The 15351-nt window shown below is 46.3% G+C and overlaps 1 protein-coding gene across 4 annotated transcripts in view; it reads right to left on the bottom strand.

Moving 5' to 3' along the window:
- Positions 1 to 13961, bottom strand: part of rb1cc1 (RB1-inducible coiled-coil 1) — a 42009-nt gene extending 28048 nt beyond the window's left edge. For 3 of the 4 annotated variants that reach the window (XM_080546682.1, XM_080546684.1, XM_080546685.1), the window contains exons 1-15: positions 13665 to 13901; positions 11865 to 11947; positions 11585 to 11717; positions 11345 to 11471; positions 10459 to 10629; positions 10045 to 10247; positions 8843 to 9272; positions 8480 to 8650; positions 8124 to 8308; positions 6697 to 6883; positions 3929 to 4010; positions 3728 to 3792; positions 3501 to 3604; positions 2992 to 3118; positions 1022 to 2901 (exon numbers count right to left, since the gene is read on the bottom strand). In XM_080546682.1, coding sequence (XP_080402808.1) covers positions 1022 to 2901; positions 2992 to 3118; positions 3501 to 3604; positions 3728 to 3792; positions 3929 to 4010; positions 6697 to 6883; positions 8124 to 8308; positions 8480 to 8650; positions 8843 to 9272; positions 10045 to 10247; positions 10459 to 10629; positions 11345 to 11471; positions 11585 to 11655 — 3803 coding nt within the window. In that variant the 5' untranslated portion in view covers positions 11656 to 11717; positions 11865 to 11947; positions 13665 to 13901. Of the gene's footprint in view, positions 1 to 1021; positions 2902 to 2991; positions 3119 to 3500; positions 3605 to 3727; positions 3793 to 3928; positions 4011 to 6696; positions 6884 to 8123; positions 8309 to 8479; positions 8651 to 8842; positions 9273 to 10044; positions 10248 to 10458; positions 10630 to 11344; positions 11472 to 11584; positions 11718 to 11864; positions 11948 to 13664 lie in introns of all 4 variants that reach the window. The other variant, XM_080546683.1, reaches the window with a different exon arrangement.
- Positions 13962 to 15351: the final 1390 nt, after the last annotated feature.

The following is a 15351-nucleotide window of genomic DNA, read 5'->3' as shown; positions in this document are numbered from 1 at the left end:
CCTCTTGTGATGTCCTGGAAACGAACGCATCAGCTGCAGCGTCTTTTGTATTGATCAGCTGTCATCAGTGTTATTACGGGTACGTTCGTAAATGCACAAACGGTCAGTTCGCTCGGACAAAACCGTGTTTTCAGTCAGAGCGCCCATCTCTGAGCGCTCCCAGAGCGCGGAGCTCTGAACTTTGGAACTTTGTTATGTTTTGATATGTTTTGATATGAGAAATTCGAAGTGGTCAGTTTATGAAAATAATTTTCATAGTTTTGCCGCCATATTGTGACACCCCCCCAAAGTCCAATCAAAAATGAAAAAATATTAGCATCATAAAACAGCAATTTGGAGAAATGCAACACCAGCCCACTTAAAAAAACGAACAATGTTAGTTGTAATGTACAGTTCTGCAGCCTACTATTTGTTCTGCATCGGACATGTGTGAAATTGCTGCTGTTCCGTAGCAGTCTGTTTGTATTCTCTGATGTTGTCTGAGTTTGTTTAACACTCAGAAACAGCATTTTTATTCACATTCACATGGCTTTTCTGCTCTCTGGTAAACTAATGATAATGATATTCCAACTGCCCAGTTAAATCCAATCTATTATTTGGCATTCAGTGACATGCTTTTTAAATTATATAACACAGAATATTAGTCAACATTAATATTTAGGGAAGAAAATAAGCCTACTTTTTTTGATGGGGGGGGGGGCTGTAAGAGGCCTGGATAATGGACAGGGGGGCGCTGGCCCAAAAAAGGTTGAGAACCACTGATTTAATTCATTGAATGATTATTATTATATAATCAGAATGTCATGTTGGTTCATCTGCCAAATGAAATGTTAATTACAAATAGGCTATTTGATGCCACCTTCATAATTGGATAACCAGGTTGGAGGGGTATGGGTGATTGAGTCATTATTGGATAACCAGGTTGGAGGGGCGATTGAGTCATTATTGGATAACCAGGTTCGAGGGGCGATTGAGTCGTATCTGGTACCGGCTGCAAGCAGCAAAGATGTGCAGCTCTCACCTTTCTGAGGATTGTCTTTCAAGATGATCGTTTTCAAGTTGTCTGATTTTGTCTAACAGTCTCTTCTCCATCTCCTCCTTTTGATGCTCTAAGTGTTTAAAGGCGTCTGGTGAAGCCGTCTTCTTCTCCTCTCTCTCCACGGCCGCCTGCCTGCTCTGCTCTAACCGCTCTGAGAGCCGGCTGTTTTCCGCCTGCAGGTCGCAGACGAAGCGTTGCTCCTGGTCCCGGAGGCTCCTCAGCTGCTCTTCGTTATCTTCTCGCAGTGCCGACGTTTGCCGGTCCAGGTCGCGCCGGAGGTTCTGCAGCTGCTCTGCGTAGTCCCTCTCCGCGTCTTGGGCTTGCCGCAGCTGCACGGAGAGCTCGCCGCGGAGCAGGGCGCTCTCCTTCTCGTGCCGGTCCACCAGCTCCGAGATGCAGTGGTCCTTCTCCGTCCGCAGCAGCGTCCTCAGCTCAGCCAGCCCCGTCTCGTGTTCCTCGTTCTTGGCCAGGAGCTGCCTGTTGAGATCCGCCAGCCCTTCGCTGAGGGCCTGCTTGTCGGCCTCCAGCTTGACCTTGGCGTCCTCCGCCTGCTTGGCGTCCTCGTACTGCAGCCGCACCTCCTCCGTCTCCGCCTCCTTGAGGGCGAGCTCCACCTCCAGCTCGGCTGCGCGGGCCTTCAGGTCCTTCAGCTGGCCGTCCCTCTCAGTAAGGGCGACGTCGTGGAGTTGGGCCGCTTCGCTGAGCTCGGCCTTGCTCTCTGAGGCCAGGTGTTCCAGGGCCTGGTGGTTCTCCCGGGCGAGGGTCTCCAGCTGAGCGTCGTGCTCCAGCCGCATCCTCTCCTCCAGCTCTCTCAGACGGGACTGTTCGGCGACCGCCAGCTCCTGCCGGATCTCCTGCTGGCTGCGCTCCATCTCGACGTGCAGGAGCTCCAGCCGGCTGGCCAGGGAGTCTCTGGAGGACACCAGAGTTTGGATCTCCTCCGTCTGCTTGCTGACCTTCCGCTCCAGCTCCTGGGCCCTCAGAGCGTGGCCGCTCTCGGCCTGGGCCCAGCGTTCCCTCTCACCCTCCAACTGTGCCAGATCCTTCTCCTTGCGCTCGAGCAGCCCCTCGAGCTCCAGCATCGCCCGCTGCACGTCTTTGACGATGTTCTGGTTGACCTGGTACTCCTGGGTCAAGGCTAAGAACTTCTCCTCGTGGTCTCTGCGGAGGCCGAGCAGCTCGCTCTGGTGCCGCTCCCTCTGCTCCTGCTCGTGGGTCTGCCGGAGGTTCTCCACGATGTTGCGCACCTCTATGGTCACGGTCTTCAGGGCGAAGCCGAAGTCGCGCTGCTCCTTGAGGACCAGGCCGCGGAAGTGGTAGAGGTCGTCCTTGACGCTCCGCAGGTTGCCCTGGGACTCCTCGGCGGCCGAGCGGTACTTCTCGATGCTGAGCTTCAGCGCGGCCATCTTGGAGTTCTCCCTCTCCAGAGTGGTGGTGTCTTGGATGCGCTTGCTGTCGATGGCGTTGATGACCGACGAGTAAAGCGACTCGACCATCATCTCCGGACTCGTGGGGTCGCTGCTGATGGGGTTGGGCGAGGTGAGGTTCTCCTCCATGACAAACTCGTTGACGGCCGACATGAAGTCGGACTCCGGGCTCTCTCCTAAGGAGTCCAGGTCGAGAGACCCCTGTTGCAGGACCGGGTCCATGTTTGGGTGACCGATGGTTTCGAAGTCGAAGGTGTGGGCATCGATACTGTCTGGGGACAGGTCCTCCAGGGGGCCAGGGACGGGGACAGTGTCAGGCAGGGGCTGGCAGGGGGGGCCCTGAAAACTGAGTGAGGAGGGGGTTCTGGAGGAGGTAGAAGTGGTGGTTCCGGGTGTCTGAGGGGTGGATCTCTGAGCGCTCTGGCTACAGGAGGCCTAGAGAAACAGCACATGAACAAAGAGTTATTGTATCGCAGATCCACACAACACTGTACAATTCATTCCAGTCTCCAAAGCTTTCCTTACCCTTTGTTCACTCAAAAGGTCGGTAATGGTTTGAGACATCTCGTCCATACTCTGTGCGGCTTGGACCAGCTGGTGAAGCATCTCCACATGCTGGTGCAAAGGCTGAAAGTCACACAGTGTTGGAACCCTAGGGAGAAGAAGTCAACACATAAGAGACAAATGATACAGGTGATATCATGAATGGTTATTTCTAAGTAGAGTGGGGGTAAAAAAATCAATCTCAAAGGGAAAAAAATCAATCCATTATAATAAAAAGATCTGGGGAAAGAAACCATATCAAGAAATATCATTATAATAATAATAATAATTAATAATTCATTAAATGTATATAGCGCTTTTCCGAGGCTCAATCATCAATTATTTATTTTAGTATTATTATGATTATTACTATTATTATGGCTGAGTTTATCGTGTACAAAAGTAACTCAAACATTTTTTTTTTTTTTCTTGTAACTTTCTTTCATTGACTTATTTGAAAACATGAGCGTGAGGGAGACCATGTGACCTACCTGAGGAAAGGCTGCACCTCTGGAGGACAACACGACTTTAAGTACTGCAGGTCACCAAGGGAGATGTCTGGAAGCTCATAGTCAAACTTCCTGGGCTTTCGTGTCTACACAGGAGAATGGGAAAGAAAATAAAAACAAAACAATTTTAAAAAGAAAAGAAAATGGGTTACAGTATTCTGTAGAGTACGAGTTTGTCATAGACCTCAACAATTGAATCGGACACTTACGCAAAATGACGTGGGAGGCCATGAATCCAGTCCTCTAAACAAGCGGTTTCTGAGAAAAGATTTCCCTGCAAAAGAGAATGACAAAGCGTTAGGACAGTTAAGCTGTTGGTTAGAATCAATACTGGTTCACCTCAAGTGTGTTGAAAAGACCATTACTGGCCAGTACATATTATCAAAGAAGAGTTTTCAAAAGAAACTTACTGAAGAGCTTCCCAAATGTTTCCCTTTTATACTTTTCGGTTTCATAAAGTCGCTTCCCGTCCTTCACAAGAGCGCAGGCCCACTGGGAAGAGAAGCAACAACACAACCTGTCAGAAACACACCTCTCATAAGAGAGTAACACACAACCTGTCAGAAACACACCTCTCATAAGAGACTAACACACAACTAGCACACTAATGCCCATCTCGGCCTTCCAAGACTGGAAGGTGACCATGGTCAGTTACACGGTCATGGAGGGACGGCCATGAAAAAAAAGGAAAAGGACAATCATAACCGTTTCAATATATTGATTTTAGAATTGTAGATGTTTTATTTTCATATAGTTATATTTTACCCAATAGCAGGAGTATAAAAAATCATTCTTATTTCCACTTGTTTTGCTGCCTTAATCCATCTATCAACCTCCATGTCCTCCTCCTAAAAGGGGGAACATTTCACTAATCAAGTTATCTTTCGGCAACTTGATGTATGCTTGATGTGCGCTTTCTTTTATGACAGATGTCCTTGCTTTCTGTTGAATAAGATATAATATATCTTCTATTTAAAAACATGGGATGTGTATGACTATATATGTATGAGTAGTTATTTAGTAGGGGTGTAACGGTACACAAAATGTCAGTTCAATACATACCGTGGTATTTAAGTCACGGTTCGGTACGTTTTCGGTACGGCGCGTAAAAGTCTGTTATGTAGTCCACAGTTACTGTTAAATAACTCGGTGGCCCTAGATGTCCACCCATCGGTTGTGAGAGCGATAGCATGTGCCTTGGATAAGTCGTGGACAACTGTAGTGTGTGCTCGTTTCTAAAGGGCTAACGGACTATGGTCCGCTGCTATAAAAACAATTATGGTGCCCCGCGGTGGCGTAGCGGTCTAAGCACTAGCCACTAGTGCAAGCTGCCCACCGGGGACTGGGATCGAATCCCGGTCTCACCAGACCCGGATATGGCCGAGGCACACAGGGAGCGGCATATTGAGCGGCCGCTCCAGAGGGCGGTATTCATAGCTTTCAGTCACGTGGTTTCTTCCCTAGCAACCACCAACCTGACGGGCAAAAAGTATCATAGCAACATCGCTCAACATGGCTGCCTACTATTTAGACCACCTCACTCATGAAGAACTATCAAGATACACGACGGTGATAGGAGTGGAGGATTGACACCATTCAAATAGTGTTGGATTCCCTGTCTTCTACTCTATCCGGACACGTTGGAATTATTTTCCTAACCCACGGGAAATCAAAGTTATTAACCCGCAAAAAGTGGGTTTTGCCCGTGGGTTTTGCCCGCAAAAAGTGCCTTTTGCCCGTCAGGTGGGCGTTTCCACTATGCTGTGACGTCACATGAAAGCTATGAATAGGACTATTTCCGGACAAGGATCCGTCGCGCAACAGCGCCCCCGGGGTGCCGGAATAACGGTGCTGGGCTCGAGGAGCCAGTCAGCTAGTCTGCCTGGCGATCTCCTCTGGGGCTGCCGGCCACAGGGTCGTGCGGCGGATCCTACGCAATAGGCAGGGGATAATTGGATGCTAGGTTGGGTTCAATTGGATACCAAAATTGGGTGAAAAAGGGATAAAATCTGAAGGAAAAAAAAAAAAAAACACTTATGCCGTTTGTTATTGCTTTGGCCCGGTCTGAATTGTTAGCGAGAGGCTGCTTAAATGGGGAGCTGGGTTTGCACTTCACTCTGCACTTCTTGTAGCTGTGATGTAAATGACACCGTCTCAAATGAGTGAGCAAGTTCAAAGTACAGCCAGCCGCATACGCCATCGCAGGTGAACAATTGAAGGTAACTGAGAAACTGTCATTTTCCCAAACAGGAGACTTCAGGGATGCTGGAGGAACATCAAGCTCTAGTTTATCTGCGTTCCCTATAGGGACAGTCTCTCTGTGGCGTGTGTGGGCATGTGTACTGGCTGAGATTACTTCAACACACACAAAAGTTCTGCACGCGCAATTGACCTATCGCTAAGCCACGCCCCTTTAGAAAACTCAGACAAACAAACAACGCTTCACTGACAGTGACTGACTGACTGTGACTGAATGACATTGAATGACTTACAATGGCGGGAGTTGGCAAATTTCTGATTTCTGATTTACCACAGCAAGTAATAGACATGTTTTTAAAAGATGACAAAAATATTTAATCTAGAAGCTTTTCACCATCAGATATTAGCGAGTTGTTTGTCCGAGTTTTCTGCCTGTCGTGACTTTCTGTGATATGATTGGACAATTTCTATTTTTGGGCATGGCTTAGCGATAGGTCCATAGGTACGCGTACCGAACGCGTACCGAACCGAGGGACCCGTAAAGAAAGTTTTACATGTAGCGTTACACACCCCTATTATTTAGTAATAGCAACAACAGTCCACCACAAGGTTATTCTGGCTGTCATGGCACGGTCATTTGTCAATCAGGGGTTGCATTTATTTTTTATTTTTTTAAAGCAAGCTACTGTAAATTTGCAAGACATTTCCCCCCATGGTCACAGCATCTCACACATGCCTTCAGAAACATGTTTTTCTCAACATCACTGTGTTTAAATAGAGTGTTCAGGAACTGTCAGGAAATCACTGTGTTTAAATAGAGTGTTCAGGAACTGTCAGGAAAGTTCAGGAAGTGAATGGTTGTGATGACTTGCATGCCAATCGATCTCTACCCAAAACACTCCCATGACCGTCACAGCCCTACTGAGTTCCATCCAGCCCTACTTGGTGTCTAAGCGACCGGGTTGTCCTTTGCTCTGACCTCTCTGTAGTGTTGTATGAAGATCTTCCTCCTGACCACCTCCACCACAGCCAGGCAGTACATCTGGGGCACGGTGCTGAGGGCGTCCACCACCCGGACCCGCTCCACCAGCTCCGTCAGCAGCCTGAGCAGAGCCTGCAGCTTCTCCCCGTCCTGGTCCGCATGAAGCATCACATAGCAGCACCATCTAATTCAGAGTCGGGGGAGGACAAAAATCATTCTTTCTACCATAGCAAACACGTTTCTCCTTTTACTTCTGAACCTTTGAGATACACATGGTCGTAACAATATAACCATTTGGGCAGGCGATCTGGTCACACACATTCCACATTCATTTGCATGGCTTCTATTCAACCAGTTAGGCTGGATTTACAAAAAGAGAAAGTCATGTTCAGTGCATTGCTTCAGTCTCTGGAATACAGACTGACAACTGTGAAACGGTTGCTGTTAGGGATGTCCCGATCCGATATTGATATCGCCGCGATATTGGTCCTGAATGCTGGATCGCATATCGCACCAGAAAAAAAATAGGCAGCGATCTGGGGCTCGCGATCCGGCGTGTCACTCACGTGATGACAACAGTAGTAGTCAGTGGTCACGAGCATGAGAGTTGGCTAGTAGCTACCTGTGTGTAATGAGTCTCACAATGTCATGATGCTAGCTGGTGAAATCATAAACCATTTGTTTACGTAATTTTTCGGTTGTTTTCATAGTCTGAAACTACAGATGGTAAGCTTTCAAATGATGCGTCATACATTGAAATCGGGAAAAAATTCAAGACGACACGAGTATTTGAATGTTTGTTTGTATCAATGTTTTGCTCAAGAATGGTGACTGCTAAAAACGCTGCTAACAGCTAGCGGCTAACGTTTCGTTCTAAAACGAAAGTATGTTTACAAGCCAGGTATCACTTACCGGTAGCCTCTGGCAACAGTGAATCCAACGCACAGATTATAAGTATTTAGTGATCGTTAAACTGTTGTATATTATATCGAGTGTTGTTGACACCCCTTTGATTCTGCGACTGGTTTCTGGTCTCACCAGCAGCGTCACTAGGCTACACTTTTAAAAAGGGTCCTATAATTGATTTGCCATTTGTAAGAGAAGATAAATAGAATAAAAACATGAAGGCACTAAAACTAGAAATCAGACAGTAACTCTTTTTTTTTTACAATGCTGAATGCTGCAGTTTAAATTGTTTTAACTTTAAACCAGTTGGTCACTGAGTACTGCAGAGTACTGTTTTGTTGCTTGAATAAAGGCTGGCAGTCTTTAATAGCCAACTGTTGTTGTGGACTATACTGGGGAAGTATTTGTTATTATTCAGGAGTAAAACAATAAATACAAATATCGGAATCGCAGATACCTGAAGCTCAGGTATCGGTAGTGAAAAAATGGGATCGGGACATCCCTAGTTGCTGTCTTACTTGAGACGGACTTGTAGGTTGTTTGCGAGTTCTTGTTTGGCAGTGGTGCACTTCTGTTTAATGTCCAGCAGCTTCCTGTGGTTGGTCAGCATGATCATCAGTTGGTTGGCGTGACTGAGACACAAGTCAGGCAAAACGGATGTATCCTTCAGGTTTTCAGCCCTCTTCTGATTGGCCAGAAATCCCTAGAAGTGAGAGAAGTGAGAGAAGGTGAGTTGAAGGTGAGTTGAAGGTGAGTTGAAGTTGAGTTGAAGGTGAGTTGAAGGTCCTCACCAGCGAGTGCTCGTGCGAAGGAGCCGACAGACACATTATTTGTTCAGAGTATCAGAGTGTTCCCATGTGTTTATTCTGCTTACCTGAGCAAGTTCCTTCTGTTCATTTACCAGCTTCTTACAGCTTGCTATCATCTGGTCCAGAGCGTACAACCTGTCTTCAAGCCCCTTAATGGCTTTCATGTTCTGATTATCCAGTTTGGCGATCGTGTCTCGACAATCCGCCAAAAACGGTTGAATGATCCGCGGGTCAAGCTGAAAAAATAAAATCTCAATTTGGGATTCTTCTACATATCTCAGCAATGTACAACTTTGGCCTGGGATTGAATTACACTCCTAAAGAGACCCGATGTTGAGGGATACAAAGATTGAGTTTAAGAGACATGCGCGGCCAGGTAGTAGCATAACGGCCAAAAAAACCTGCATGACAATACGGAGGAGACTCACCCTGTTGATGGAGTCAAAGCACTTCCTCACGACCGATTCCACGTCGTTGGGCCTGTCTTGTACGTTGATCCAGTCCAGCAGTGTTACGTTGAAGGAAGGGGCGGTGGCGGCGCGCTCCGGGGAGTCTTCCTCCTGCAGGGCCGCCCTCAGTCCGCTGCTGTCTGTCATCTCGTTGGTTTCCTGGGCGTCCGCAGATTCGAGCGAGGTCGCCCCCCCCGGAGCTGAGAAAGAGGCCGGTAGTAGCTTGGAGCTTCTCTGCTGTATTTCAGAGGGTCTGATCACAGAGTCTGTGGATTTCTCCTCCTCCTCGGTCTCGTCCGAGTCCTTCTCTGGAGTGGAGCAGGACTTCTCCAGGCATTCTCTGTAGCTGTGGCGGGTCAAACACTCCAGCAGTGGGATCTTGGCCATGACGGAAACTGCGATCCCTAGTCTTGATACAGAGGGGCGGGGGGGGCAAAAATGTCAAAAGTGAATTTTCATATTTACATTTGCTTTTCCCCTACTATGCCTCCTAAGACTCTACTGCCCCCCTTGTACTGTCTCTTCACTGTCCCCCTTGTACTGTCTCTCCAGGAAAAAAACTAAAAAATACTTTTTCACGACGACTGCCAACGGTCCCTGGCCTGAGCTAGATTACGCCTCCTGCTAGAACTGGTGAATTGACGATTCACTTCCTTAGTCAAATGTATTGATTGTAAGTCGCTTTGGAATAAGGCGTCTGCTAAATGCCAAAAATGTAAACGTAAATACATAGAATTAAGCCATGTCATCTATGGGTACAGTTTCATTGAGATCAATCAAATACAGTAAACCAAGTGCCTGCAGAGACCCCTAAACGTGATACAGCACATTATCAGATAGAGATGTCCAGTTCCTCTGAATAATTAATTGAAATTAAACCGATAGTGAACTGTCAAGAGTAAGCATGATCAAATGTTATTCACCCAATTTCTCTATAGTTAGCCTACATCCACACTGCGTGCTTCAGGCAATGTTTTTTTTTATGTTATTGGAACAATACTAAGCATGGAAGACATATTTTTCATGTCATTTGCACTGAACCATACAGCAGTGGAGAACACATTTCCCAAAGGCAGAAGACCAGCAGCAGATTGGCACTCTACTGCAGAAGCATTCTGTTCCATATGGAAACGAAGAGGAGCACGTAACTAAATAGTATAGCACAGGGGGCAGTCACTTACTTTGTGAGTTTTAATTTGATGTCCTCAAAGTCTTGTTGATAGTTAATGTATGCCGTGTCAAATGTCCAGAGTAGCTTCTGATAAGACAGGGTGCAGTCATCCAGGTTAGCCATGATGGCAGCCCAACCTTGGTGTTGGAGGTGTTCATCGTGAACCAGGCGTTCACAAAAAGAGCAAAGTTTCTTGGCAACTTCAAACATTTCCTTGAGAGACATGCATGAGAAAGGATGTCAGTGACACACACACATGACATACTGGTTTCCCTCTGAGGATTAATGAAGTACTATCGTATCTTAATGAAATATTAAAAAGCAAACTAAATCAGCAAGTTAACACAAGGAACTACAGCATGTTTCTCCAGACATTGATAGCTTACTTTGAGAAAGTCTAGTATAGCGTAAACATTTGTCTTACCACAGCAAGTTGTGTTCGCGAGGCAACGGTGTGAAAGACTGCTGGCATCATTAGCGACTCCTCCACCTTGAACTCCATCTCATTCTCGATTGAGAAGGTGGTTTTGGGGATTGTTGGAGCCCGGTCGCACAATATCATCTCTTTGTTGAACAGGAATATGGGGTTGGTGTCCTGGGGAACGAAAACAGAAACCATGACTCAACACTAGAACAGCCATGGGTGGAGTCATTTGACCCTGTGAGTACATTTTTTAAAATATATCTTTGCACTCGATCAAATTTCAGGACCCTCCTTTCATGACTTTTCCTAGATATGTGCGTTCTACCACCCAGTATCCTTACATTTTCAAAATCACATCAGGATAAGCTATAAGTGAGCTATTTTGCAGTTTTTCTGTGTAGGAGGCAGTCTAATTTACAAGGCGGCCAACTAGTGGTCTTTGTGTGTAAATAGCAGCTCCCCATTGTAAAGACTGTGGTCACTTGACCCCCAAGGCAGCTCTTATAGTATGTAAAAAAGACAGGGCTGTTCTAGTGTTAATGCACGACAGGCAAAATGATTCCTCTCTGACACAAGATAACCCGTCCATCTATATTTATTTTTTGTCTAAACAAGTCAAAACATCTCAGTGATGTTCATTCATTTACATCCCTGTGCTTCTCAAATAGCCTCTTGCAATTGACTCAATGTCAATGTTTTTATTATATTTTTGTATGTGCATTTGTTATGTGTTTGGACCCCAGGAAGAGTAGTCTCACCTTGGTGTAGACTAATGGGGATCCACAATAAACAATAAACTCAAAACACTTCAAAACACACACTCATAACACTGCAGAGGAAGGACCACAATCCCTCTAAACAATCCGTCCACATGGTAGAAACTCACAGTGCCAGCACTGTAGCTGCAGACTCGTCTCTCTGCCACCATACATTCCCCTCCATTGACAACCAGAACTTGATGTTGGGTTGCAATCTTGTATTTGACCTGGATGGCATGTTTAAGGTCCAACACACTGTGAGAAAACAGGAATACAACGGATTTCAGAGATGTTTGGGTTTAAAAAAAATGAATTCAAACTGTAGACTTGCGTGAGCTGACAACTGAAGGGCTTTGCATGGGCCTTACGTTTGGACTGCAAGCTCTGTGTCAAATGTCAGCGTGCTGCCGTTGTTGACCTGGAACACATACAACTTCATGTTGAATCCCCCAGCGATCTTCACACTTCCCTTTCTTGATCATTTAGTCATTCAACACCACCCTGAGAAGACAAGAAAGAACATATTTGAAGCATAAGTATTTACCAATGCACTGCACAGTAGAGAATGATAAGACATTATTTGGATCTCAAACAATTACATTTGCTTGGTTTATAATAAACATTTACATATCGGCTTCATAATGTTACCTTGAATTGCAGCCAACCGATTCACATCCACCACAAACTAACATTTGAGCTCCACGGGTGTTTGGTTGAGTTTTCCAAGGGGTCTGAAATGAAAACATTGTACACAGTGATGATGAGAAGCTAGGAGGACATAGTTCATTGAATTAGAAAAATATGGTTGAGACAGAAGGGGCCTCAATTTGTTTGCCATCAAGAAAGAGATCTACAGCGTATGTGTGGTGTTTTGGTAGTGTGCTTTACTGTTTCCAAAGGTGAGAAGCTGTGTCACACGTGGGGCAAACGAAACGTTGGGCTAGTCAACGTCATTTACCACCACTGCTGGTCAATCATTGGTAGCTAGTAGGCTGTGTACTAATGATTATCGCAGGAGATATAGACCCTCACTGGGTACAGCCAGGAGATATAGACCCTCACTGGGTACAGCCAGGAGATATAGACCCTCACTGGGTACAGCCAGGAGATATAGACCCTCACTGGGTAGAGCCAGGAGATATAGACCCTCACTGGGTACAGCCAGGAGATATAGACCCTCACTGGGTACAGCCAGGAGATATAGACCCTCACTGGGTACAGCCAGGAGATATAGACCCTCACTGGGTAGAGCCAGGAGATATAGACCCTCACTGGGTAGAGCCAGGAGATATAGACCCTCACTGGGTAGAGCCAGGAGATATAGACCCTCACTGGGTAGAGCCAGGAGATATAGACCCTCACTGGGTAGAGCCAGGAGATATAGACCCTCACTGGGTAGAGCCAGGAGATATAGACCCTCACTGGGTACAGCCAGGAGATATAGACCCTCACTGGGTAGAGCCAGGAGATATAGACCCTCACTGGGTAGAGCCAGGAGATATAGACCCTCACTGGGTACAGCCAGGAGATATAGACCCTCACTGGGTACAGCCAGGCAGCCAGGGCTGAGTCATGTTGGCTAACTTAGCCAGACTGGAGCTAGCTGAACAAAGTAAAGCCCCTGTCACCCTTTTCCCAAGCGGCTCACCTTGACAGCTCAACCAGAACCCAGCACAGTGATGTGGAGCTGTCAGGGTCGTTTAAACACATATGATATCCGAGGGTTTTCGTGTAGATAAGCAACATCGCTGCTGATCCTGTTAACTGGTACTGTTATGAGACTGTTAACTGGTACTGTTCTGCCATTCGGTTGGCCCCGTAACACACACAGCTGAGTATGCTACTAACGTGTCTAGCTAACAACCTGACGTTATTAACAACCTGACGTTATTAACAACCTGACGTTATTAAGTGTAACATCAGTAAAGTGTGGGTGTCTGTCCACCACCCAGGCCTGGCAGCAGCATGTAGCTAGGAGACCCAGGCTCGAGGTCAGGACAAAGACCAGAGGACGGACAGTTACATTTACAGAATAATAACTGTAAAGAGAACATACGTGTCAGATAATGACGTATAATAGAGTCATATATACATTAGTGTTCCTCTGCCTGGGGGTTTAACACAATGCTGCTGGTTGGCCTCGCGCAGCCAGGGGGGTGTTCCATCAACGTCGCTAAAGGACACTCTAGCTTTAGTTCGATAAGTCTCGCGAGACCTCTAAAAAACATCCAGGCTTATTTTGATAGATCTCGCGAGACGTTTCATAATAAAAACCTAGATTTCTCCTTTAGCGACGTTGATGGCATACCCCCCAGGAGTAGCTCAGCTAGCCAGGCTAACTAGCCTCGGTGTCTCCGGGCTGACACCCGCGACTGGTGTAGAAAGATCCGGAAAGGATGGCAGTTGACATCGCATAGATAGGCTTGTGTCTGTCCCTCCCACTCTTACCTGTCTGTGTGTCCTCTCATCTCCTCCCTGGACAGTTTAGGTTGAGCTTGGTTAGATGTAGGCAGCTAGCTAGATTAGCTAATGGCTAGCCGAATACATCTATGTGGGGTACCTTTAGCTGGACGTCAATTTGAACATTTATCTAGCTGGGGAAACTATCTCTTAGTTTACCATCGATTCATGTTGTTTCCTTGTGCTGTGGACACAGTTCCATTGTTTGTCATTAGTCTCCTGTCACTGATGTGTTCTCCCAGGGTTGTGTAACCAGAGCGAGTGTATGTGTGTAGTGTGTACGTGTGTAACCAGAGTGTGTGTGTGTGTGTGTGTGTGTGTGAGGCTGCCTCCCTGCTCTGCAGCTGGGTGTTGTTGTTGTCCGAGTCTGAAGGCTGCGTTCGTCAAATCGCTCTGGAAATCTGATCAGCACTCATGGAACGCCTATTGTCCAATCAAATCACTTGGTTCCTTTATGACGTTGAACCCAGCGTGCGCTCCAGCGCTCTTAGAGAGAATTACCAACGCACCCGAATCGTCACACTGTACAACGCAGGGCATTCTGGGACAAGGAAACAGTCATGGCAGTGGGGTGCGTTCGTCAATTTGCTCTGGAAATCTGATCAGCATTCATGGAACGCCTCTTGTCCAATCAAATTACTTGATTTCTTTATGACGTTGAACCCAGTGTGCGCTCCGGCGCTCTCAGAGCGAATTTACGAACGCTGCCCATGGCAATGTTTTGCTGCAACATGAGAAGGGGGCGTGGTTTAGCCATATATAGTGGGTTTATTCAAAGAGAGGCCCATGTATTAGAACCCCCCCCCCCACACACACACACACACTCCATAGATTTGTCCTGGACTTGACAATGACCATAGAGGTGTTCAATTCCTGTAGCTCAATGATTTCCACGATCTAGCTATTTCAAAGTCTTTAAAAAACAACCTTTCGTCCATGGAGATATGTGACTGGTAGATATGTGACTGGTAGATATGTGATTGGTAGATAGTGGGGGGTCTTGGGGATATTTTGGTTCAGATTCTTCCAAAAGCACCAAATTTGGCCCAGATGTTGTCCATACCATACTTTATAAAATGTTGACGGGCGCCAAGATGGGCGCCCCACGGGGCTGCCACCCCAAAAAACTAATAGAGCTAGAATCATAAATGATACCACTTTTTAGGGGTTTTCTGGGTCATAGAATCAGATTCTGATGTTATTTCATTTATTTGAGGTCAAGTTTACCCCTCAAAGTTAGCATAAAGTTCATTTGTGGGTCAAATCCAGTGTTTCTGGTGCGTCATCCCAGATTCTACCCCCCCAAAAGTATTTCTCATTATAAGCTGTAGGCCTACATGTATATTTTGCATGAGTTTGATATCTCATCATTTGATGTTTACCCCTCAAGTTCACTAAATAAATCAGTAAGGATTATATTCTGGAACAACTTGTATTGTAAAAAGAGATCTGCAATGACAAAATGCTATATACCGCAAGTGTGCATTTATTGATCAAAATACAAAGATTCTTAAGACTGTAAGGACCTAGAAGCAGAACGCTAGAGGCAGGTGTAACAATGAAAAGCCCTGCGGGGCACAAAACTAACAAAGACATCTGTTTCCCCAACATTTTCCTAAAGAACAACGGGCAGGTAAGCGGCCTAGCAAGCAGTCTGACAGGCAGGCAGGCAGAA

This window comes from Nansenia antarctica, assembly GCF_963989245.1.
Source record: "Nansenia antarctica genome assembly, chromosome: 16".
In the NCBI taxonomy this organism is placed as follows: domain Eukaryota; kingdom Metazoa; phylum Chordata; class Actinopteri; order Argentiniformes; family Microstomatidae; genus Nansenia; species Nansenia antarctica.
The sequence above is the reverse complement of the archived record's forward strand: the minus strand, read 5'-3'. Positions and strand labels throughout refer to the sequence as shown.